The sequence below is a fragment of the Bubalus bubalis genome, chromosome 13, assembly GCF_019923935.1.
Source record: "Bubalus bubalis isolate 160015118507 breed Murrah chromosome 13, NDDB_SH_1, whole genome shotgun sequence".
NCBI lineage: Eukaryota > Metazoa > Chordata > Mammalia > Artiodactyla > Bovidae > Bubalus > Bubalus bubalis.
Window position 1 is genome coordinate 77,633,004 of NC_059169.1, and position 25,883 is coordinate 77,658,886.

At 40.4% G+C, this 25,883-nt stretch overlaps 1 protein-coding gene across 4 annotated transcripts in view; it reads left to right on the forward strand.

Annotated features, from left to right (window-relative positions):
* The window catches only part of VWA8 (von Willebrand factor A domain containing 8), a 372,743-nt gene that overhangs the window by 249,747 nt on the left and 97,113 nt on the right, over positions 1-25,883 (forward strand). For 2 of the 4 annotated variants that reach the window (XM_025263046.3, XM_044926847.2), the window contains exons 36-37: positions 1,614-1,695; positions 6,971-7,172. In XM_025263046.3, coding sequence (XP_025118831.3) covers positions 1,614-1,695; positions 6,971-7,172 — 284 coding nt within the window. Of the gene's footprint in view, positions 1-1,613; positions 1,696-6,970; positions 7,173-10,459; positions 10,572-18,569; positions 18,971-25,883 lie in introns of those variants that run through there. The other 2 variants (XM_044926848.2, XM_044926849.2) reach the window with 2 other exon arrangements.

Here is a 25,883-nt window from a genome sequence, read left to right on the forward strand (position 1 = left end):
AGTTGGCTGGACTTATAGCTGACCTTGCATAGTAGATAGAGAAAACTTTGTTACAATATGAAAAAAAAAAGAAATTGTAATAGATAGAAAACAGACAAAAATCTTTAAGAGTATGGCTTCTTTGTAGGTTTGTGTGTTGTTTTTTTTTAAGAGACATTGGAGGCCAAGATGTTGTAAAAATAAGGCTATTTTAAAATCGTTGCCCTTTGATCAGCTCAGGTAGAAGCTGTGTGGAGTAGTGGGCATAGCAGAGATTTTAAAGCCAGAAGGTAGGCCTGATTTTGAAAGCTTTTTCTATCACTCTCCAAGTCCATTATTATACCACCTCTGCAAGTCTCTGCTTTCTCATCTCTCAAAAAGAATCCAAGGCCTTTGTAGTTGTCAGTATTAAAAACACTATCTATAAGTCCCAAACAGGGACTTCCCTGGCAGTCCAATGGTTAAGATTCTGAGCTTCCAATGTCAGAAACTGGGATCCCATGTGCTGGGTGGTGCAGCCAAAAAAAAAGGTGATTAATAGGACTTCCCAGGTGGCGCAGCGGTAAAGAATCCGCCTGCCAAAGCAGGAGATGCAAAAGATGTGGGCTCGATCCCTGGGTCAGGAAGATCACCTGGAGTAGGAGATGGCAGCCCACTCCAGTATTCTTGCCTGGAGAATCCCATGGAAGAGGCGCCTGGCAGGCTACGGAGTCGCAAAGAGTCAGACACGACTGGGCACCTGAGCACAGCAGCATAGCACGCAATTGAAAAACTAAAAAGACAGGCAGGATTCCTGACACAGTGCTGCTAACTGGTGATTATGAGGGTGATGGTGGTACTCGGGGATTTGGGGGAAAAGTCAGTAAACTCCCAGAATTTTCAGGGAAACAACTAGAATTGGAGTTGGGGACGCTGGCCCCCATATTACATTACCTTCTCCTTCACCGCCTTTTCACGTTCTTTATGACCCAGAGTCCTGCCCCACTGCCCCGATCCTCACCTCACCTTTTCCTGTCTTGAGGGGTCCTCATAATAACAGCCACTGTGGAGCAGCTACTGATTGTGTGCAAATAATGTTTATGATCCTCAGATGCTCTTCTTATCCTCGTTTTGCAAATGATGAAAGCAGGTCTCGGAGAACTAACTTGGCCATAGTAAATCATAGTTAGGAAATTTCAAGCCAGGATTGTCTACCAGGCCACTCCAATTTCAAGTAGGTGCTGACTCGACTGTGTTATACCGTCACTCTTGTAACTTCCTAGGAAGGAAAAAGAATTCCAGCGATGAAATATTTTTCAGATAAACTCTTCAAGTGCTAAAACACTGACCCATCTTGGGAAGCTATTAATATCAGAGAAAATGAAAGGAACTTAGATAATTCTCTGACGCTAAAGAATCACAGCGTAACATGCATCTATCTGACAGTCTCTGTTTTCCTGACAAAAGCATAACTGAGCATCTAACCTCAAGACTGGAATTGGTCAGCCCTGGACCTTGTGAAGTGGGTCCCAGAGTTCTGTTCTAGGCAAATGATAATTTCAGTCCATTTTAAGCAGCATCTGTGCTTTATTTGGGTCCTGTTTTTATATCAGGCAGTAATATAACACTCGGCTTGTGTCTTGACTTCTTTGCAGATGTTACCCCTCCACAGACAGCTGGGTATATAGAAGTTACTGATCTCCAGTCCAAGAGACTTCGATACATCCCAATTCCCGGGTAATCCATTTTCATTTTCATTCTTAGCTTGTATGTCAGATTAAAAAGAAAAAAAAAGAGTGAATTCTTACCAAGTGCCCTGAATAAATGTGTGCTTTTTGCTTCCTTAAATAGCAGGCTCTTTTTCTTTCTTTCATATATATATATATAGTTACAGTTTGTTTTTATCTTGCTGCTCTGCCATTTTTATTTGAACATTGGAAAAATGTTCAAATATTACCTAGGTTTAAGTCTTAACAGCCTTCAAGTGTTCATTTCTTTCTTTTTTTTTTTATCTATCCTTATGATAAAACTTTTTGAAACAGCATTTTTACCACTGAAAAAATTTTCATATTTATTAACTTTATACATTAATTTTCTGAGGTAAATGTATTCAAGATGTCAAAGGAATTTAAATCTCATTTTTTAAATATATTTTTTTTATAGATATAACTGTGTATCTACAGTCATGAAGGCCATACAATAGTCAAAGGATTCTAGAGATTTGGAATAGATTTATTGCCAGTGGTTTATTGCTGTTCAGCAGTGGAAGCAAAGGGTTCAAACTAGTTAGAGTCAGGGCATATATAAAAAGAGGACCAATGATAGGCCATCTCTTCCTTGAAAACACCTGTGTCCCCACCTCCAGCCCATCCCTTTCTGGATGCATCCATGCCTGCTCTCCCTTTTCCTCAACCTCGGTGTGCACCGGCTTCTGTGTGGATTGATGTCACATGCCCCTCACATGTCCTCCCTTACAAACAGCCAAGGCCTCAGAACACAGTGGTTAAAGCCTCACCAGGGTCCCGGGCAGAGGAGCCTGGGGAGCCGTCCACTCTCAGAGCAAGGGCAGCGACACATGTCTGTCCCCAGCCGCCTTCCGTGCTTCCAAAGAACATCGCTCAGTATGCCAATACAAAATAAGTCAGAAACACCGTTTCATCTCTTAGGACCCTTTATTTAGCCAGGTTCAAGAAATGTGAATAATGAAATCATTTTTCAAAGAAATAGATTTATTTACTTGTCCTAACGTGTACAAGAATGTCTTTCTGGAGCATCTCAATGTGTCAATTTAATGATAAATGGCTTTTAGTCATTTGGGGAAATTTCTTATTCCATTGCATGTTCATTAAAATATACGATCAGTTCAAGTAACAAAATCAAAGAATAACTTTTTTTTTTACATTTCTAAAGCACAATAATTATTTTTTCAGTATTCCTCTTCATTTCTTCCCCAGCCCTAGCTTTATATTTTAGTGTTTTTCTCTGTTAACGTTCTGTATGAACCATATGTTATACCTACCATAGAAATAATACCTGGAAGAACAGCTATATATATATAAATACAGCCAGTGCCAGCTGGTCACCGTGCTGCATTCATTTAGTGCTGCGCCATCCAATAGAAATAGAATGTGAGGCATATATGTGATTTTATGTTCTTAGTGGCCAAAGTAAAAGAGTGCACAAAGAAAGCGGTAAAATTACTGTTAATAGTATTTTATTACCATTATAAACTGTTTTGACATGTATTTGATATAAAAATTTTAATGATATTTTGCTTTCCTTTTTTCTCCTGAGTCTTTGAAACCCAGTATAAATTTTACATTTACAGAACATCTCGATTTGAACTTGCCTTATTTCAAGTGCCACGTGTTTTAGAGTCTGTTCATTGTCAGTATATCCTGAGTTTCTCTCAAGATTAACTGCTGCCATTTTTGGTGTACATGTAATCCAAGGGAACAGCCCATCTGGGTTTCAGTTTTGTTGCTGGTTTGCTTAAATTTAGTATTCTGTTAGATAGCAGGAATTTTCCATTTGATGGCTAACTTCAAATAATAGAAAACAGTAAAACGATATGTAACTGTACGGCCAAAAGAAATATATCATTTTTGCTCTCAGTACAAGTTAAGTGTTAGTCCTGAAACTTTTGTTGCATTTGTAAGACCATACTACTTAGCACTAATATATGGGTATATGTAAATCTGGTCTTCGCTCTACTGTAATTCTCTGTGTTCCTTAAAGACTTTGTTATCATAGATAAGAGGAATGTGCTTTTTTTTTTTAAGGTACAGAAGAGATTCTAGATGTAGTGTGCAAGCTGTAGTAAATATGATTTCTTCAGCAATTTTTTTGGCATATTAAAGAGATTGCTCTGGTAAATTTAAAGTTTCATGCCAGAGAGTTAAATGTGGAACCAGTAGGTGCTGTGCTCAATAGAATCATACATCTTAAGCATTTGTGGCAGATTTACTCACATCATAAGTGATTAAATTTCATTATTTTTGAATGGGCTTTTACTTCACCATCTGTACCTAGTTTTTTTCCTAAGGCAAGGATTTTTGAGAGAGCACCATGAGATGAATCCTCTATTATATCAAAAGTTGCCTTGAGTCCTTCTAGTACTGTAAAATATTGGGTTGGCCAAAAGTTCATTTGAGTTTTTTATAAGATGTAGTGGAAACTATAAGCAAGGTGAAAAGACAGCCTTCAGAATGGGAGAAAATAATAGCAAACAAAGCAACTGACAAAGAATTAATCTCAAAAATATACAAGCAACTCCTGCAGCTCAATTCCAGAAAAATAAACGACCCAATCAAAAAATGGGCCAAAGAACTAAACAGATATTTCTCCAAAGAAGACATACAGATGGCTAACAAACACATGAAAAGATGCTCAACATCACTCATTATCAGAGAAATGCAAATCAAAACCACAGTGAGGTACCATCTCAAGCCAGTTAGAATGGCTGCTATCCAAAAGTCTACAAACAATAAATGCTAGAGAGGGTGTGGAGAAAAGGGAACCCTCTTACACTGTTGGTGGGAATGCAAACTAGTACAGCCACTATGGAGAACAGTGTGGAGATTCCTTAAAAAACTGGAAATAGAACTGCCATTTGACCCAGCAATTCCACTGCTGGGCATACACACCGAGGAAACCAGAATTGAAAGAGACACGTGTACCCCAGTGTTCATCGCAGCACTGTTTATAATAGCCAGGACATGGAAGCAACGTAGATGTCCATCAGCAGACGAATGGATTAGAAAGCTGTGGTACATATACACAATGGAGTATTACTCAGCCATTAAAAAGAACGCATTTGAATCAGTTCTAATGAGGTGAATGAAACTGGAGCCTATTATACAGAGTGATGGAGAAGGCAATGGCACCTCACTCCAGTACTCTTGCCTGGAAAATCCCATGGATGGAGGAGCCTGGTGGGCTGCAGTCCATGGGGTGGCTAAGAGTCAGACACGGCTGAGCGACTTCTCTTTCACTTTTCACTTTCATGCATTGGAGAAGGAAATGGCAGCCGACTCCAATGTTCTTGCCTGGAGAATCCCAGGGATGTGGGAGCCTGGTGGGCTTCCGTCTATGGGGTCATAGAGTCGGACACGACTGAAGCGACTTAGCAGCAGCAGCAGCAGCAGCATACAGAGTGAAGTAAGCCAGAAAGAAAAACACCAACACAGTATACTAATGCATATATATGGAATTTAGAAAGAAGGTAATGATAACCCTGTATGCAAGATAGCAAAAGAGACACAGATGTATAGAACAGTCTTTTGGACTCTGTGGGAGAGGGCGAGGGTGGGATGGTTTGGGAGAATGGCATTGAAACATGTATGTTATCATATGTGAAACAGATCGCCAGTCCAGGTTCAATGCATGAGACAGGGTGCTAGGGGCTGGTGCACTGGGATGATCCAGAGGGATGGGATGGGGAGAGATGTGGGAAGGGGGTTCAGGATGGGTTACACATGTACATCCGTGGCAGATTCATGTCAATGTATGGCAAAACCACCACAATATTGTAATTAGCCTCCAATTAAAATAAATAAATTTATATTTTTAAAAAAGAAGCAGAAACCAAAACAACTAAGAATAAACATATGTCAAGATTCTCAAGCTTGGTATTATTCATGGAAATGCAAATTAAAGCAACAAATGCACATATTTCAGTTATCAATTTAGAAAAATAAAAGTACAATTGCATTTGATGCTGAAAAAAAAAAGATGTAACTGAAAAACCTGAACAAGCTTTTTGGCCAACCCTATAGCTCTGAAACACTTCTCAGAGTAGCTGGCTTTGTCACTCTGTTTAGTATCCACTGAAACAGACTGATAAAAAGATTAAAGTACTCTTGATTTCTTCAGTATAAAAATTTACTTAATAGATAGTAGTTTTGTGGTTTCTGCAAATCTACCTTGATACTTTATTGTTTAATCAGATCAGACCATCTCTTTAGACCATTTATTTTACAGAGAAAATACCAGATATATTTAGAAAGCCAACAGTGGTCATTAGAATTTCTAATCTGTATTTCTTTTGTATAGTGAGAGCCATACTCAGATAAAGAAGTGTGCAGTTGACTCTTACAGGCAAAAGTTGCGTTCCTTGAATTGACTGTATATATTAGAAATAGTATATGCATGAAACTATAAGAAATATATAAATTCTTTATTATAAATCCATATAACCATCTAACTTAGGATGGCAAAATGTCAAATAAATGCAGTTAAACACATAAAGAAGACTTGAGTTTCAGCATAGACCTTAGACCCCTGGGAAGTGGGTCAGCTCTTGCAGGAGTCTGAGGTGTGAGTTGGTTTAGAGTTCCTTTCTTCCTGACAGTGAATGCAAATGTCATCCAGGATCTACAAATGCAAGATACGTAAATTGGGCTTCCCTGATAGTCCACTGGTTGAGAATCCACCTGCCAACGCAGGGGACACAGGTTCTATTCCCAGTCCGGGAGAATCCCACATGCCGAGGGGCAGCTAAGCTCACGCACTCAAGAGCCTGTGCTCCACAACCAGAGAAGGCACCACAGTGAGAAGCCCGCGGGCCTCAGCTAGAGAGTGGCCCCCGCTCGCTGCAAACAGAGAAGGCCCACGCAAAAGAATATGTAAATAACCAGTAAATAAGTATATATTTTTTCCTTCCAGATGAATCTGTTGGTCCCTTAGTTTTTAATGTGCTTTTAATGTGTTTTTAAACATTATGTTTCTTATTGAAGTATAGTTAATTTACACTGTTATATTAGTTTCAATTGTACAGCAAATTCACTCGTATGTATATACATGTATGTATATGTTATACGTACATATATTCTCTTTCAGATCCTTTTCCATTATAGGTTATTATAAGACATTGAGTGTAGTTCCTTATGCTGTACAGCAGGTTCTTGTTGCGTAACTATGAGAATTCTTTACAGCAAGTTGAACGTAAGTTGAGCTGAACTAGCATCATTCCCTGGGCTTCAATTGGTTGAACGCCGTGATTCTTTTTCAGGTCAGACTCTCTATCACCATATACCACATGGCTGTCTACTATCTCGGACACAGATGCACTGCTGGCCGAGTGGGGCAAAGGTGGCGTTGTCACTGTTGATATGGGAGGCCGTGTCCGGCTTTGGGAAACCGGCCTTGAGCACCTGCAGCGGTCACTCATGGAATGGAGAAACATGATTGGAGAAGGTGACAGACACATGCAGGTACCACTTGAACTGACCTTACCTCTTGAGGGGGCACATTAAGTTATCAATTATTTGCAGATGCCACGGTCATAGAAGCTTCTGGCCCAGAGACTCAAATGTAGTTTGCTAAAACAGCTAAAATAATGTGGGGACTCAGGAAAAGACAAGTCTATCGTTTGACATAGTGAAAAAGTAAAAATGTGCCTTTTCTGTCTGTCAGTGCTTAAATATATAGGTTCCTCACCTCATAACATGCAAATGTAATCATCAACTTTTATTTTTTAACCTTAAGCATTATTCAGTTTCCAGCTCCACCTTTGTATCCGTTCTCACTTCTGCCATGTCATCAGCATCTCCCCATGCTACCAAGGAAACAGAAACCCTGAGCATCTCAACGCAGCACATTATTATAAGGCCAGAACCTTTAGACTAGAGAAGATAAGCAAAATTATGCATCCAATAGAGGTGTGTTTTTACCAGCTCCCTTATTTCCAGAGAATGGAAGTTTAGCAGTCGTAATAAGTAGACTCAAACCTGCACTAGAAGGAAATATGGGAACAGGTCACCAAAGAGGGAGAAAACTCCACCCCTCCAGAAGTAACTCAGTCACCACCTAATCTGATTGCTGTCTGCAACTAATGTGAACAGTGTGGAAGGCTGTGTACCCATAAATACTAAACCGTATTATGAAAGGATTTGTTTTATTTGTAATTTATTTATTTTAACCTTCAGAGGAAAACTCCTTTGTTTATATTTCATTCTTATCCAGCAAAAAGAAAGGTAGGTTCCTGCCAACTGTGTTGCTCTATAAAGAACCAGTTAGTGATATAGACGATAACAAGATAAGAGACTTTGACATCTGATTATTAATTGCTATTTTATGTGGTTATTTTTATCACTTCCCTTAGAGAAGAAACATACATATATTGTGTATGCATGAATGAATAATACATCTTTTTAACTTATAGGAGCATTTTGAAAATCATAAACAAATACAGGCCAGCAACCTCAAAGTCTTTTGAAAGGGTATGACTATATTAATTCAATTAAGCTGAAACAAATGCATTACTCTAAAATAAACATGTCATTAAGTGCAATGGATCTATCACAGTAACAGACTGGATGTTGGTTGCTATTCATAACAGTTATTAGAAAATTAATTAACTATGGTTCTGCTTATGTTACTATTCTAAAGATTAGTTTCTTCTTTGTCTGAATTAAGGTCCTTTTTTCATTACAGCAATTGATGAAAAGCGAAAGTGAAAGTCATTCAGTCAGGTCTGACTCTTTGCGAGCCCATGGACTATACAGTCCATGGAATTCTCCAGGCCAGAATATTGGAGTGGGTAGCCTTTCCCTTCTCCAGCGGATCTTCCCAACTCAGGGATTGAACCCAGGTCTCCCACATTGCGGGCAGATTCTTAACCGGCTGAGCCACTAGGGAAAGCCTATTGTGTTTGAATGTCTTAGGTTTTATTTCTATTTCTCATGTGTTACAGAGATCAAAGGTCATGTTTTCCCCGTGGCTAAGGTTTGTGGCCTAAATTAAGTTTCCTTCACAGCAGAATTTTTAAAAGGAGTATCACTCACGATTTTGATAACTAGTCTTCACCACTACAAAAGTTAACCCCTGTTTGTGTTTTAACCTTGTAGCTCTTCTCTTCCTGGTGATTTCCTGAAGCTGCTGTGCACCTTTGTGTTCCCAACTCTTTAGCATGATGATTGGTACATGATAGATAACATGCTTGTTTCTCCTCATACCCATATACATGAAATTGAAGCTGTAACTCTCTCAATTTTTTATTGGTCTTTATGTAACTGACTATTTATTGAGTGCATATATATAGTTCCTGGGCTTCCCTGGTGGCTCAAATGGTAAAGCATCTGCCTGCAATGCAGGAGAGACCTGGGTTCAAGCCCTGGGTTGGGAAGATCCCCTGGAGAAGGAAATGGCAACCCACTCTAGTACTCTTGCCTGGAGAATTACACAGACAAAGGAGCCTGGCAGGCTACAGTCCATGGGGTTGCAAAGAGTCAGACACGACTGAGCAGTTCCACGTATAGTTCCTAAGTTAGAAATGCACAGAAGTATAGCATATAATATCTCGAAAATAATCAAAATACTCTGCTATAGTATGTAGGGCAGTATCTGATCCTTCTACAGACCATACATTTTCTGGGAAATGTGTAACATTATGTCTCCAGTTTAAAGTTCAGCTATCATAGAAATAAGATTTATTCAGTAATAAAGTTACATAATTCAGAATGGAATGATAGTTCCATTTGGAAAATGAGAGTAGATGTTATCCAGTGTTTTTCCATCTCCCGATATTCCGTGATACATTTTGTTGATACTGAAAATATATACTTAAGCAAAAATGTGTCTTTTACAGCTACCTTCTTAATAGATCCTTCAGCCTCTTGCTCATTGTGCTGCATGCTAAGTTGCCTCAGTCGTGTCTCTTTGCGACCCCATGGACTCTAGCCTGTGAGGAACATCTGTCCATGGGATTCTCCAGGCAAGAACACTGGAGCGGGTTGCCCTGCCCTCCTCCAGGGGATCTTCCTGACTCAGGGGATGGAACCTGCATCTCTTATGTCTTCTGCATTGGCAGGCGGGTTCTTTACCACTAGCACCGCCTGTTGCTCATTATGGACCCTTTATTGGACACAGATCTGCTCCTGATTTGCGTGCTTGGAAAATACCTTCCATAGAAGTACTGAGAAAAGAGAATTAGGTTCTCAGTAACATGCTTCTCATTTACTGACTGCCAGCAGCTTCCCTGTCAACAGCAGAGTAGCCTGATCTCCATCTAGTGGCCGAATGGACCTACTTTCCATCACAGAAATTAAAAGGCCTGGTTTACGCTCTAGGGGTTTGAAGAAGCCGCAGATCTGCTGGTAGGGGAGGTTTGTACATACCTGTTTTAGGCGGTTCTCATTGGTCATGAGATGCTCCTTTAGGTCAACAGTGAAGGTCAGGCAGACCACCTGCCAGGCCATTCACCACTTATTGACCCCCATCTGTCCCTGATTCCTTTTCCTGGTGTCAAAAGAACTGTTTATCTTTTAGATCAACTCTGTCCATTGCATACTTTATTCCTACCCTTTATGACTTTGATACATTTCAGCCTTCTTGAGGTATTAGCTTTAAGTCATCGTTGCTTTGAGTTTCAGTTTTTGTTTAATGCATTCATTGATAGTTTTCTTGTGAGTATAGCTTGAAAGGAAGTATTTTTGAGCTGAGTATGCCGTGTGCTCATTAATTTTGCACGCTTTGATAGTATGGTGTGTTTGTATTATAGTGAACAACCGAAGCAGCAGGCTCCAAGCATCACCATGACTGTAGCTCAAGAGCCGTTCCTAAGGATCCATGTTCACTACTTTTAGACCATGTTTTCAGAAGCACAGATTAGTTATATGCAAAAGTTTTCTGACTGGATTATAAAGTGTTCTCTATAAAGCATAGTTTCCATATTTTTATTTAGTTACATTTGGATCCTTCCAAGAAGGCTATTAAAACTATACCACAGTTTTCCTCAGAAAGCAAATAATCTTCTCTAAAAAAAGCTCCTGGTGACTATTCTTGTGGGAGCAGAAAGGCTAAAAGATTACAACTTTCAAATGTTACTGTCTGGTTACAATAAACTATCCCAAGTGGCACAGCGGTAAAGATTCCACCTTTACCGCCAGGCGACACAGGTTCAGTCCCCAGGTCAGGAAGATCCCCTGGAGAAGGAAATGGCAACCCACTCCAGTATTCTTGCCTGGGAAATCCCATGGACAGAGGAGCACACACTGAGCATGCAAACACAAGCAAGCACAATAAACTAATCAGAAACGAATCCTTCGTTTTTACTAGTAGAATATCTTTGAGGCCTTTGAATAATACTTCCTTAAGTATATACTTTAAAAATTGATAGACTCTTTGAAACAGTGTGGGATGGAGCATATTGATCCTTATGGTTAAGAGAGTGTGTGGCACACGATAGATACAGTGAATATTTGAAAATAGTGGCACAGACAAAAATATATAGGAAGGATAACTAGTTTATATTAAGCACCTCTAACCTTTTAAAGAAGATATGCTTAGAGTATGAGTAAATGTCATTTTCTGTAACTAGGCCTGGGTTTTGCTTTAACTACAAGTCCAACAGTTACGATTTTTTAAGATTTTGGTAAGAATGTTAAGGCCCACTTCCGGTTTTGGAAACCACAAGATTATTTAACAGGTACTCTATTAGCAAGTTTAGTTTTTCACTCTGCAAGCTACATTACCTCCAGCTCTTCTGTGGAGGTTTGCGATTCTTTGTTCTTTTTAAGCAGCATAGTCCACCCTTGACTTTGGTCACTAATTCTGAAAATAGTCCGATTCAGTGGCTCACTGTTATAGAATGATACACATTTTATAGGACTGTTATACATACATGTATCTTTGGGAATCTTCCTTGGCCCAGAAAAGCAATACTTCTTTAAAAAAATTTTTTTAAATATTTCCTCACCGTATCTCCTAGTCATGGATCAGTAGAACTTGTTTTCATCAAGATGGTCTAACTCTTTGACTATGTGGTAACAGTTGGGCAAGGCCTCTAATGATTTTTCCTTTGTTTATTGTTGTTAGAGAAATCTCAGCCATAGAAATTCATTTTGAATCTAGACTTTGAACAGCATTTCCGCTCACCTTAGAAAATGCAAGGCCCTCTTGGGAGAGTAGTACCCAGGAGAGGGCCGATAGGCCAGCTCTCTCAGCGATAGTGGGTAGAGAGGGCAGTTTATTGTTTTGCGAGTTTTCAGGGAGTAAATACTCCTCCAGGACTGATTTAAAGCTACCAATGGTTAACCGTCTGCTCACAAAATCCATGAATATTTAGCAAGCATCTCTTGCAAACAAGTACAGTTTGGCTCCAGTATGCCCCTGGCTTAATCAAGCCTTTAACTAACTCCCCAAGGAGAATTATGACAGCTACCTAACCACAAGGTCCTTCAGAAATGAGACAATGGAAAGGCAGCTAAGAAGAGAGAAAGGCAAAAGAAAAGGGGAAGAGGTACTACTGAGAAAACAGATAAGATGGAGTCGTGTCGCCTCTGGAAATGTTGAAGCCTGTACCTGTCCCAGTTGCAAACTGGCAATGCTCTTCTTGAACCGGGAATTCAGTTAGAGCAAAGAGTTGGAAAGAAGCCTACACTCAAATGGGATGATACTCATGGGTTTGTACATAAGGGGCTCCTTTCTTATAAACTTTCAGAAGGAACTTGCCAGTTGATTTTTACATTCCTCCAGTAGTGCTTCCATTGGATCACAAAGTTGTCAGTAACTGCTAAATGGAGCTAAAATTAAATCGGCAGTCACCTTCCCAAGACAAGCAAATCAACAAGCTTATGAGTTTAGAGAGTCCATGAATTTTCATTAAATTTTTATGCATATCCAACAAAAAGATAACTCTATAAATTAGGAAAATCATCAGTATTAGAATTTTAAAGTAATATTAAAAGTAGAAACATTATTTAGCTTTTATATTTTAGAAAAGTCTTAACCTAAGGAAATTGCTTTTCAAATCATAGAAATATTTCAACTCCTTTCTCTCATACCCACTTTAATTTAAGATCCTTATTTTATATGGAGCTATATTTCCAGTGCATACTGTCTGAGAATATAATCAGCAAGAATGGAAGTCATCTTGGTCTTCCCAGATGACTCGATGGTAAAGAATCCATCTGCTAATATAAGAGACTCAGGTTCAGTCCTTGGGTCAGGAAGATCCTCTGCAGAAGGAAATCACAAGCCATTCCAGTATTCTTGCCTGGGAAATTCTATGGACAGAGGAGCCTGGTGGGCTACAGTCCAGGGGGTTGCAAAAGAGTCAGACATGACTCAGTGACTAAACAACAGCAGCAAAGAAGTAATCTTAGTAATGTTCATTTAAAATATAAGGAAAGGAAATCAGTTCTGTAATATATCAGTTAAAAGTTGAGGTATCAAATGCAATGAATATGTTGATGGTCAATGACTCTAGAATTTTTGTGGTTCTGAGCTCATTTTATATATTTATTTATGTGTAATCAACACATCACAATGACTGTAGAAATAAAACCTTGCTCTTATATTTATATAGAAAATGGTCATTTTATTCATAAGTGGTATAGCCTATTATTTAAGAGCCTAAAACTTTAAATGGTCAAACCCAGGTTCAAATCCATGTACCACTTTTTAAGTGACCTTCGGCAAATTACTTATCCTTTCTAATGCCCACTTTCCAGCCATAGTATAAAGACAGTACCATTGTACCTTGCAAAGTTGTTGTAAGAATGAAATACAATTTATACTTGATACAAAGTACTCAGTAAACAAATAAAAAATAGAAACTTAGAATATCACTATTACTGGTCTACAGAATTCTTTAATGCTTCTGTGGAAACAAAGCCAAATTTAAAGGAAGCCGTGTTACCCAGACACCTAATATTACATCATGACCCAATGAGTTACATAATTCATCATCAATCTTAGTGTTAAAAGTGGGCTTTGTTTATAATCCTGTTTAGGAAAAGTTTTGTCAGGCCCAAAAAGGAAATAGAAAAAAAATGGCCTGCCTAAACTTGTCAGCTGCAAGAAAAGCAGGAAATCAGTGTTAGGACAACTAGTGTTTCAGTTCAGTCGCTCAGTTGTGTCTGACTCTTTGCCACCCCATGAATCGCAACACACCAGGCCTCCCTGTCCATCACCAACTCCCGGAGTTTACTCAAACTCATGTCCACCAAGTCGGTGATGCCATCCAGCCATCTCATCCTCTGTCGTCCCCTTCTCCTCCTGCCCCTAATCCCTCCCAGCATCAGAGTCTTTTCCAATGAGTCAACTCTTCACGTGAGGGTTTCAGCTTTAGCATCAGTCCTTCTAATGAATACCTGGGACTGATCTCCTTTAGAATGGACTGGTTGGATCTCCTTGCAGTCCAAGGGACTCTCAAGAGTCTTCTCTAACACCACAGTTCAAAAGCATCAATTCTTCAGCACTCAGCTTTCTTCACAGTCCAACTCTCACATCCATACATGACCACTGGAAAAACCATAGCCTTGACTAGACAGACCTTTGTTGGCAAAGTAATATCTCTGCTTTTTAATATGCTATCTGGGTTGGTCATAACTTTCTTCCAAGGAGTAAGCGTCTTTTAATTTCATGGCTGCAGTCACCATCTGCAGTGATTTTGGAGCCCCCAAAAATAAAGTCTGACACTGTTTCCACTGTTTCCCCATCTATTTGCCATGAAGTGATGGGACCAGATGCCATGATCTTAGTTTTCTGAATGTTGAGCTTTAAGCCAACTTTTTCACTCTCCTCTTTAGTGTTTAGCCTTATTCAAAAGACAAATTTGTCTCCTATTGAGGATAGGATTTTTTTTTTTAAGTTTTATTGGAATATAGTTGATTTACAATGCTGTGTTAGTTTCAGGTCTGCAGCAAACTGAATCAGTTATATATATATATTCACTCTTTTAGATTCTTTTCCCATGTAGGCCATTACAAGTATTGAGTAGAGCTCTCTGTGCTATACAATAGGTCCGTATTAGTTATATGTTTTATATATAGCAATGTGTATATGTCAGTCCCAATCTCCTCTAATTTATACAATTCCCTTTCCCCCTGTAACCATAAGTTTGTTTTCTTTCTACATCTATGACTCTAGAGAAAAGCCTTTCTGATGCTGACCTTTGGAAATTTCTCCCTGCTAACCTTGCAAGAAGACCCACTTGTTGGCAAGCCTGATTTTATGCAAAAAAAAATTCAATCCACTTTTTAATACCTGATTCTTAACTATTAATGGATAGCCTCTTGTATAAAAGATGGAAGTCAAAACAAATGAACAGAGAAATAAAGCTTATACAGAAAGCAGAAAAACATTTCATAAAGTGAAAATTTATATTCTCAGAGATAAGACAAAATATTGTAAGATAAAAACTTGATGCTATTTTAAGATAGTAACCTTCAAAGAATAAGAAAGAGTTCTTGGAAATTAAAAGTGGTAGGAGAAGGCGATGGCACCCCACTCCAGTCCTCTTGCCTGGGAAATCCTGGATGGAGGAGCCTGGTGAGCTGCAGTCCATGGGGTCGCTAAGAGTCAGACACGACTGAGCAACTTCACCTTCACTTTTCACTTTCATGCATTGGAGAGGGAAATGGCAACCCACTCCAGTGTTCTTGCCTGGAGAATTCCAGGGACAGGGGAGCCTGGTGGGCTGCCGTCTATGGGGTCGCGCAGAGTCGGACACGACTGAAGCGACTTAGCAGCAGCAGCAGAAATAAATTCAACAAAAGGATTGGACATTAGAGAACTCTCACAAATGATGAAGAAATTGAAAATAGAAGAGAGATGATAGATCCTATCAGACTAATACAAATTCCAGAAACAGAAAATGAAAGAGCAGGAAATTACCCAAAAAGTAATTAAATAAAATTTCACTAAAGGACAGACATTCAATTTAATAAGTGGAAAACACATACACTCATGCATACACCCCAAAGCATATTCTCTTGAAACTTTAGAACCCTTTGGGTAAAGAGACAAAGCTGAAAACGTCTAACCTGAGGGAAGTGGGAAACAGGTTATATAAAATTTACTATAAATCTTGATGGCATTAGGCTTCTCCACAGCAGCACTGGAAACTAAAGGGGAGATTATTTCCAACCTAGAATTTTATACCCAGCCAAGTTACTAATCAAATGTGAAGGTAGACTAACAACTTATTAAACATACAAGTCTCAGAAAACTTTCATTCTTTATCCTGCATGATGTACTCTCAACAAGAGGAGGGAATAAATTAAGAGAGAGGAGTAAAGGGTGGAGAGGTCTTAGCCAAGGAAGAGGCAAAGGTAATTCCCAGCATGATCATGAAAGGATATTCTGGAATGACAGCCATGCCTGAAGACACCACTGCAACTCAAAGTGGAAAAACAGGGTTCCAGAAAGAACAGATATTGTAAGGGGGGAAAGGGAACTGGTAATGTTGAGAGAATTTAACAGTTCTGCTGGAGAATTTGGTGAACAGTTAGTGAGAGAGAAATAAAGATAAGAATTAGTAAAGAGTACATGTTAGTGGGGAAAATGAAAACTATATAGAATAATAGTATGTAATAGTATATATACATTATTGTATGTGTGCGTGCTCAGTCACTAAGTTGTACCCAACTCTTTGTGACCCCAAGGACTGTAGCCCGCCAGGCTCCTCTGTCCATGGGATTTTCTAGGCAAGAATACTGGAGTGGGTTGCCATTTCCTCCTCCAGGGAATCTTCCCAACTCAGGGATCAAACTGGTGTCTCTTGGCATCTACATGCATAGGCAGATTCTTTACCACTTGAGCCACCTGGGAAATTCATATATACTTGTGTGTGTGTGTGTGTGTGTGTGTGTGTTATAGTGATCAAGACCATCCCCAAGAAAAAGAAAGGCAAAATGGTTGTCTGACGAGGCCTTACAAATAGGTGAGAAAAGAAGAGAAGTGAAAGGCAAAGGAGAAAAGGAAAGATATAGGCATTTGAATGCAGAGTTCCAAAAAATAGCAAGGAGAGATAAGAAAGCCTTCCTCAGTGATCAGTGCAAAGAAATAGAGGAAAACAATAGAATGGGAAAGACTAGAGATCTCAAGAAAATTAGAGATACCAAGGGAACATTTCATGCAAAGATGAGCACAATAAAGGACAGAAATAGTATGAACCTAACAGAAGCAGAAGATACTAATAGGTGACAAGAATACTCAGAAGGACTATACAAAGAAGATCTTCATGACCCAGATAACCATGATGGTGTGATCATTCGCCTAGAGCCAGACATCCTGGAATGTGAAGTCAAGTGGGCCTTAGGAAGCATCACTTCAAACAATGCTAGTGGAGGTAATGGAATTCCAGTTGAGTTATTTCAAATCCTAAAAGATGATGCTGTTGAAAGTGCTGCACTCAATATCTGGAAAGCCAGCAAATCTGGAAAACTCAGAAGTGGCCACAGGACTAGAGAAGGTCAGTTTTCATTCCAATCCCAAGAAAGGCAATGCCAAAGAATGTACAAACTACCGCACAATTGTACTCATCTCACACGCTAGCAACAAACCTCCATCTAGTTAAAGCTATGGTTTTTCCAGTAGTCATGTATAGATATGACTATTGGACTATAAAGAAAGCTGAATGCCGAAGAATTGATGCTTTTGAGCTGTGGTGTTGGAGAAGACTCTTGAGAGTCCCTTGGACTGCAAGGAGATCCAAGCAGTCCATCCTAAAGGAAGTCAGTCCTGAATATTCCTTGGAAGGACTGATGCTAAAGCTGAAACTCCAATACTTTGGCCACCTGATGTGAAGAACTGACTGACTGGGAAAGACCCTGATGCTGGGAAAGATTGAAGACAGGAGGAGAAGGGGACGACAGAGGATGAGATGGTTGGATGGCATCACCAACTCGACAGACATGAGTTTGAATAAACTCCAGGAGTTGGTGATGGACAGGGAGGCCTGGCATGCTGCGGTCTATGGGGTCACAAATAGTTGGACACAACTGAGTTACTGAACTGACTGAACTGTGTGTGTGTGTATGTGTGTGTGTGTGTTATAATATATGTGTGTGTATTATTATAATTAGAAATATATTAATAACTTACATCCTGCATATAGTAATGTATTACTGTATATATATAGTAATAATAAATTGTACAATAAGAGCATAAAGAATTTGATTTAACCAATGTTTGTTAGGAGAATAAGGGGAGGGAACATGAGATGTGTGTTCTAGGTAAGATAGGTGAAATAATCCTCACCTTTCGTCATAGGAAGTAAACAGATAATGTCTACAATTTTAAAGAGAATGTAAGAAGATTATTTAAAATATAAAGGTTAGTAGTGTGAGACGTGGTGAGCAGAGTTGAAGTGGCTGGCTACCTGTGGGGAGTGAGAATTGGGGGCAAAGATGGTAGAGGTCAAAATCAGAGGTTGCTGATTTTGTTATACATCTTGTAGTGCTATCTGGCTTATTAAACTGTTTATATTTATTATTTTGATAAAAATTTAAGATTGGTTTAGGACAATAACAAGTAGGAATTTACCAGGTAAATAAGAGGAATAAGAGCAGCCATGAAACAGAGATTTAATTTAACTCATCTGTGGATCCTAGACACTTCTTGAAATACGTATTTTTTAATAAAACTGAGTAAACTGGTAAATTTTCCTTATTTCCCATCAAAATGACTCAAGAGAAGTACTAGGTCTGAATAAGACGGAGTAAGCCCATGCTTACCCTGTCTCTCACTGAATTTAACAATAAAATATGGACAAATATGAGCAGCTATTTGAGGTCTCTGAAAAGGAAGTGATAGCAGATGGATTGAGCAAGACCAGTGTTTGAACTGCCATTGAATTGGCTGTGTTTCCCCTTTCGCCCCAGAATCTCCTGGTCCTGACTCAACACCATCTGAAAATGGAAGTGGGTACTCTCAGCAAACTATTCATAGAAACAGAAGAGAACTTCCTCAGCCTGAGAAAAGGCATCTGTAGCCGGACAGCTGGCACCATACTTCATGGTGAAAGGCTGAGTGCTTTCCCTCTAAGACTGGGACTAAGACAGGGACAACCACAGCCGTACCCCCATCACTCCTGTTCAGCCTCAGACTGGAAGTCCTAGCCAGTGCAACAGCGAGAAAAATGAGTAGACATATTCAGATTGGAAAGGACGAAATAAAACTGTCACTATCTGTAGATAATATAATTACCTATCTAGAAAATCCCACAGAATCTACCAAAAAAAAAAACCCCAAACAACACCCAAAATAAACTGTGTCAACTAAGTGAGTTTAGCAAGGTCAAAAATTAATCATTTTTATATCCTAGCAATTAGTAACTAAAAACCAAAATTTTAAAATATATATACCATTTATGCAAAAAACCTCCACCTAAAAATGAAATACTTAGGTGTTTGTCTCTGTATAACCCCATCAGATCATATTGGTTCCCATGGAAGTCAGTATTTCTGAGGAACCAAGCAATATTATACAGCTCTGAGACCAGGATCTTTGGGGAGGCTCTTTTTTTAAGTTTTTTTTTTCTTTTATGTGGACCATTTTTAAAGTCTTTATTGAATTTATTACAATATTTTTTCTGTTTTCTGTTTTGGTTTTTTGGCCCTGAGGCATGTGGGATCTTATCTCCCTGACCAGGGATCAAACCCACACCCCTGCATTGGAAGTGAAGTGAAAGTTGCTGTCGTGTCCGACTCTTTGCGACCCCATGGGCTGTACAGTCCATGGGATTCTCCAGGCCAGAATACTGGAGAGGGTGCCTTTCCCTTCTCCGGGGGATATTCCTGACCCAGGGATCAAATCGGGGTCTCCTGCATTTCAGGCAGATTCTTTACCAGCAAAGACACAAGGGAAGCCCTGCCTTGGAAGGGGGAGTCTTAACCACTGGATCACCAGGAAAGTCGCTGTTCCTTCATATTTATGATAGAAAACAGAATTCTTAGTGATTCTTACACCATTTCTTAAATCCCTGACACTCTTTCTTTTGATAAAGAAATAAAGTAGGTTAAAATGTTGCAAAATTTCCATGTTGTTCAAGTGAACAGGACAGAGGGATCTGAACTTGGTTTCCAAAAGGGAAAGCCTGCTGGTGGGAGAGGGGTAAAGACAATCACAGCTGCTTGATTCAGTGAGGAGAGGAGTGGACTAACAGGGTATCCATCATCACCACTAAACTAACTGCCTTAGCAATGATATTCACCTTTGCTTTTCCAGCTCGAATGATTAACTCTGGGGAATCTTGCATCTCTGTTTTTAAAATGGGCCATTGATAGACAGGACCCACACATAAATATGCTTATCCTCAAGGATGTAGCTGAATCACTGTGAAGTATTTAGAGGAAAACTAAAGCCTCTCAACTTTGAGAAGGGTGATCTCAGTCACCAGTGAAAACAGAACTGCTGTGATTGTGGAAAGGCAAGAGTCCCAAACGTTTACCTGCCACAGTATCATTTCAAAAAGTGTTTGTGATAAGATACAGAGAACGAGCTGGTGGTTACCAGTGGGGAGGGGGTCCATACCAGGGTGGGGGAGTGGGGGGCACAAACTGTTGGGTAGAAGATAGGCTCAAGGTTGTATTGTATGATGGGGAATATAGCCAATATTTTGTATTAACTGTAAATGGAAAGTAAGCTTCAAAACTTATATAAAGTAAAAAGTTAACAAAATTTTAAAGTGTTTGTGATAAAGCATCAAAAAAAAAAGCAGAAGTCAGGCAGCACAGAGAAAAGTAGAGAAACTCCATCAGTCCTTTTGTGACAGATAGGTTATAGTAAATCTGTGGTCATTTCACTTGCTGGGCATGCATGCTCAGTTGTGTCCAACCCTTTGCAGGCCTCTGGACCATAGCCCACAAGGCTCCTCTAGCCATGGGATTTTCCCAGCAAGAATGCTAGAGTGGTTTGCCATTTCCTTCTCCAGAGGATTTTCGTGACCCAGGCATCGAGCCCCAGTCTTCTGTGTCTATCATCCTTCCCCCATATTTGTAGTTGATTCTCACATGATAAGTGTTTATACTCTAGCCCAGCTTTAGGAAAGTCAACGAACCGTAATTTCCTAGAAAGACGATGGTGATCCAAGCTGGAGAGTTTCTTTGTGGCATTGGCAGGCTGTCATGTACTGAATTAAGGAACTAGTTGTTGTTCAGCTGCTAAGTCGTGTCCAGCTCTTTTCGATTCCATGGACTGCAGCATGCCAGGCTGGACCAGCAAGAGATATTTGAGGCACTTGACAGTCAGCCCGCCTGAGTGTTCCTGTGGAGCAGGACTCTGTAGCTACCAGCATGTGCCCTGTGGAGGGTGGCGGAACACTGAAATACGAAGCGTGGTTTTTCCCCTCAGGAAGTTTATAGTATATAATTGGGGAGGTGAGACTGATCGTCAAGGAACGGCAGCAAGTAGTGCAAGAGAATGTGGTGTTGCGGCGGTTGCAGTCGACAAGTTGTGTCTGACTAACTGTCACCCCGGGAACTGCAGCATACCAGGCATCTGTCCTTCACTGTTCCTGGAATTTTCTCAGATTCATGTCCATTGAATGTCCATTTGGGCTTCCCTGGTGGCTCAGAGGGTTAAGCATCTGCTTGCATTGCGGGAGACCTGGGTTGGATCCCTGGGTTGGGCAGATCCCCTGGAGAAGGCAATGGCAACCCACTCCAGTACTCTTGCCTGGAGAATCCCATGGACAGAGAAGCCTGGTAGGCTACAGTCCATGGGGTCACAAAGAGTCAGACACGACTGAGCGACTTCACTTCACTTCATGTCCATTGAGTCAGTGACACTATCTAACCGTCTCTTCCTTTGCTGCCATCCCATCCTTCTCCTTTTGCCTTCAGTCTTTCCCAGCATCAGGGTCTTTTCCAATGAGTCAGTTCTTCACATCAGGTGGCCTGTGTATTGGAGCTTCAGCTTCAGCATCCGTCCTTCCAGTGTAGTTCAGCGTTAAATTGTGGGCTTTAAACCCTGTGCTATAGGAGTTCAGAGGAGAGGCACCCATGAGGATGAAATTCATAAGCAAAGGACATGGGGCTTCAGTTGAACTTTCCTACTATTTATGTGTTTGGATAGTTGAAAAGGAGAGGGAAGGGCATTCCAGGCAATCTAGACAAAACAACCACAGGCACAGATACAAACACAACCCTTGTGTTTCCATAATAAGAGGGGCTTGGATCCCCACAAGTCCAGGAGAGATGTGGACACAGACTCCAGAGGAGCAGTGGACAAACCCCACAGCCAATGTGATGCAAGCACAAAGCCCAGAGCGCAAATCTGGGTTCAACACTGTCTATCCCAAGGAGACCGGGGGGTGGGGTGGGAGTACTCCAGAGCAGGGGTGAGAATACGAGCCAGGTCTGGGACCCCCAGAAACACAAAGGCTGGGGGATTTCAGCTCAAGTATGCTTTCGTTTCAGCACAGTCTTATTGACACAGGATGTTTTTAAAAGTAGTTGAAAGGAAGCTCACCTCAGTAATCCTTGGTCTGTGTTAAGCGTATCTGCAGCATATTGTAAGATAAAGGTAGGCATATGGGGTTTGGAGAGAAGTTGTGTAAATCGTCACCCAAACAGGAGTAACCAAGCTGTGTGGAAGCCCAGTGAGATTTTTAGGTTCCTGTGACTGAGAGCTGCTGAAGATCCTCATGGGAAAGTACACGGAATAGCGAAGGCTGTGTTAGGAAGGTGGACTTGGCAGTGATGTGCCATCTGGGAAAGAATCCTCAGTGCAGCAGGGCAGCGGTGACGCCATGGCGATGGCCAGGTGTGAGTCGACACCGGAAGGCCAGACCGGGACGTGAAGACAGACATCCTGCACGTTTCTAGTGTGGATGCCCAGCCAAGCGGCACATCACTGAAGGAATCAGGAAAGTTGGAGAGGAGGTAGGGTTAAGACGTTTCACATATGCTGAATTTGAGATAATGGTGAGATATTCCATTGACGGTCAGTAATTGGATATTAACAACTGGACTGGAACGCCAAGCTAGCGAGAGTCACAGTGATCGTCAGCATGGAGGTTTTCATTGAAACCATGAAAATGGTTAGCTGCTAAGGAAAGGAGAGAGATCAAGCAAAATGATCAGGACAGATAAGCTATGTTTATAGAAATGTGTATAGTCAGATGTTTCTGAAAGCATTTTCTCAGAACCCTTTTCAAAAACTAAAGAATCAGTGTTCAAGCTGTTAAACATAACCTAAGAGATGCTTAGAGATGAATTTATAATAAATAAGTATCTGGCTTTGAGAAGTCACAATAAAGAAACCCCTTCAATTTGTTTAACCCAATAGTTCCCCCAGTGTGTTCAAAATCTTTTTAATACTTTAGCAAGTTCCCAGTCTCTATATTCCTGGTTTTCTTTGCTTTAGTTCACCATGGACTCTGTATATTAGATCTCTTAGGAAAAGAGCCTTATGCTAATTCTAATTCTGACTCACGATACAGCCTTGTTGCATGGCTTTATGACTTCAGAGAATGTATTTGGGATGCTAGGGTTAAGCTGACAGAAGAATAAGTTCTCTCCAAAACTTTGACTAGAGGACCTATTATTTCATGTGATTCCAGATTTTTTATGGAAAAAGAAAAGGTATTGAAAGTGGCAAAACTTCTCCTCTCACTAACTTAAACTACAGAAGGGGAAAATTGGCTCGTATAACCAGGAAGCCCCAGACCTCAGGTTCAGCTCAAACCATGGGCTCCACGGGACCCTTGTGTCACTGTGGACTGACACGGGACCCAGGACCCTCTCCCTTTGGCTGTGCTTTTTCTGAGGTGGCTTTATTCTTACAGTCTTTCTCCATCTGGTGGCAAAGATAGCCCTGTAGCACTAGGCACTGCGTGATTCTCAGCTGGCAATCCCATCAAAGGGGCATGTCTTTGCCCGTAATTCCAGCAGAAGTCCTCAGAAATGCTCCGGCAGGTCCCTGAGGTCACATGCCCATCTCTGAACCCGTCACCGTGACCATAGTGCTGGGGTACTGGTAGGTGGTCAGATCTCGGTCATGTCTCCACTTCTAGGCTTTGAGATGAGAGAGGGCTGTATCAGTCCCATCTGAACCGCGTGTTAGGAATTAGGGAAATACCCTGGAAGAAGTACTGAATAAGCAAAAACATAGCCAGGGGGTTGGGTTTTTTTCTTTTTTGGTAGTTTTGACAGCTACCTTCCAAGTGCCAGCTGCTTACCTCTCAGGTGAGGGCTTTCTGGAGGCCAAGACTGTTGTCACATTTATTTTCTTTTGCACTCAGCACAACATTTATGATACATGGCCCTGACCAAATGCAAAATGATGATAATTAGGCCAGTGATTATACACATTGTTTTCAGTTGCTAAGTCATGTCTGGTTCTTTGCAGCCCCATGGACTGCAGCACACCAGAGTCCTCTGTCCTCCACTATCTCCGGAGTTTGCTCAGATTCATGTCCATTGAGTTGATGATGCTATCTAACTATCTCATCCTCTGCCAGCTCCCTTCTCCTTTTGCCTTCAGTCTTTCCCAGCATCAGGGTCTTTTCCAATGAGTCAAATCTTCGCATCAAGTGGCCAAAGTGTTGGAGCTTAAGCCTCACCATCAGTCCTTCCAATGAATATTCAGGGTTGATTTTCTTTAGGATTGACTGGTTTGATCTCCTTGCTGTCCAAGGGACTCTCAAGACTCTTCTCCAGCACCACAGTTCAAAAGCATAGCATCCATCAATTTTACCTTTTGTTTAATTCCTAGACTGAGTACTTCATAAATATGTGCTTGGTTTTCTAAGTACATGTAGGGCAGGAGTAAATATTCTAGTTACAATTTTCTCATGGGACTTTCCAGTTGCTGGGGTTCCGAATGAAATTGTCAAGTCTTTCTTGACAGTGCTCTGATGATATTGCAATGGGTTTTCCCTTCAATGAAAAGAACTAATACTGGATAATTTTTATTATTTTTTTCCTTTTAGATATGTCTGTCTTAAAGGCTATTAAACGCCTTATGTTTCACATAGCGGGTGTGAGTTGAATAATCCTTTCCATAAAGAACAGCATCTATAGAGCCCTGCTGGGAGAATCTAAAACTTGGATGGGTTTTGTGTTAGTCAAAGGGGAAAGTGCTGCATTTGATTGTGAGTCATCATGACCTCAACCGTTCTGCCATCGTATTTACATAAGAGTCATTGCCCAGAGAGAGAAGGCCTTGACATAATCTCAGAAACAAATTTATGTGCTCTAAGTCTGGCTTGAGTTAACTCATAGAACCCACAGAAAATATTGGGTTGGCCAGAAAGTTCATTTGGATTTTTCCATAAGATGTTACAGAAAAACCTGAATGAACTTTTAGGCCAACCCAACATATAAAGGCTATTTCACAGCAATGCTACTGCTGCTGCTAAGTTGCTTCAGTCATGTCCGACCCTGTGGGACCCATAGACGGCAGCCCACCAGGCTCCTCTGTCCCTGGGATTCTCCAGGCAAGAACACTGGAGTGGGTTGCCATATCCTTCTCCATTTCACAGAAATAAATAATAGCTATTATTGTCACTCTAGTTCTAATACTAAAATGTGATTTTTTTCCCCCTATCCTGTAGCTCATAATTATTGTACTTGTGTGTGTGTGCTGAGTCACTTCAGTCGTGTCCAACTCTTTGCAACCCTATGGACTGTAGCCCACCAGGCTCCTCTGTCCATGAGATTCTCCAGGCAAGAATACTGGAGTGGGTTGCCATGCCCTCCTCCAGCGGATCTTCCTTACGGAGGGACTGAACCCACATTGGGTTTTTCACCACTAGCGCCACCTAGGAAGCCCAATTATTGTTCTTAGAAGTATAAAAATCAGCTGGACATCTCTTTAAGGAAGGCTAAGCTACTGACTGCTCTCGAGATTAAACAGCAGCAGACCTGAAGATTCCAAATTTAACTCCTCATCCAAGCCCAGTTCAAGAAATATTTAGATGTATTTATAAATGAATATATATTTAATTTTAATTTTATATCTATTTATATAAAATTATAGTTATAAATTATACATATTTATAAATAAAGCCACCTCTGAGTTTTTCACTGTATCTTTTCATCTTTGGTGAGTTAGATAGGAGCATATGTTCACCAAAGGTAGCTGATAATAAAAATGACAGGAGCCGGTGAGATGTATGGAGAGAGTCACATGGGAACTTACATTACCATATGTAAAATAGCCACCAGGAATTTGCTGTATGTCTCAGGGAA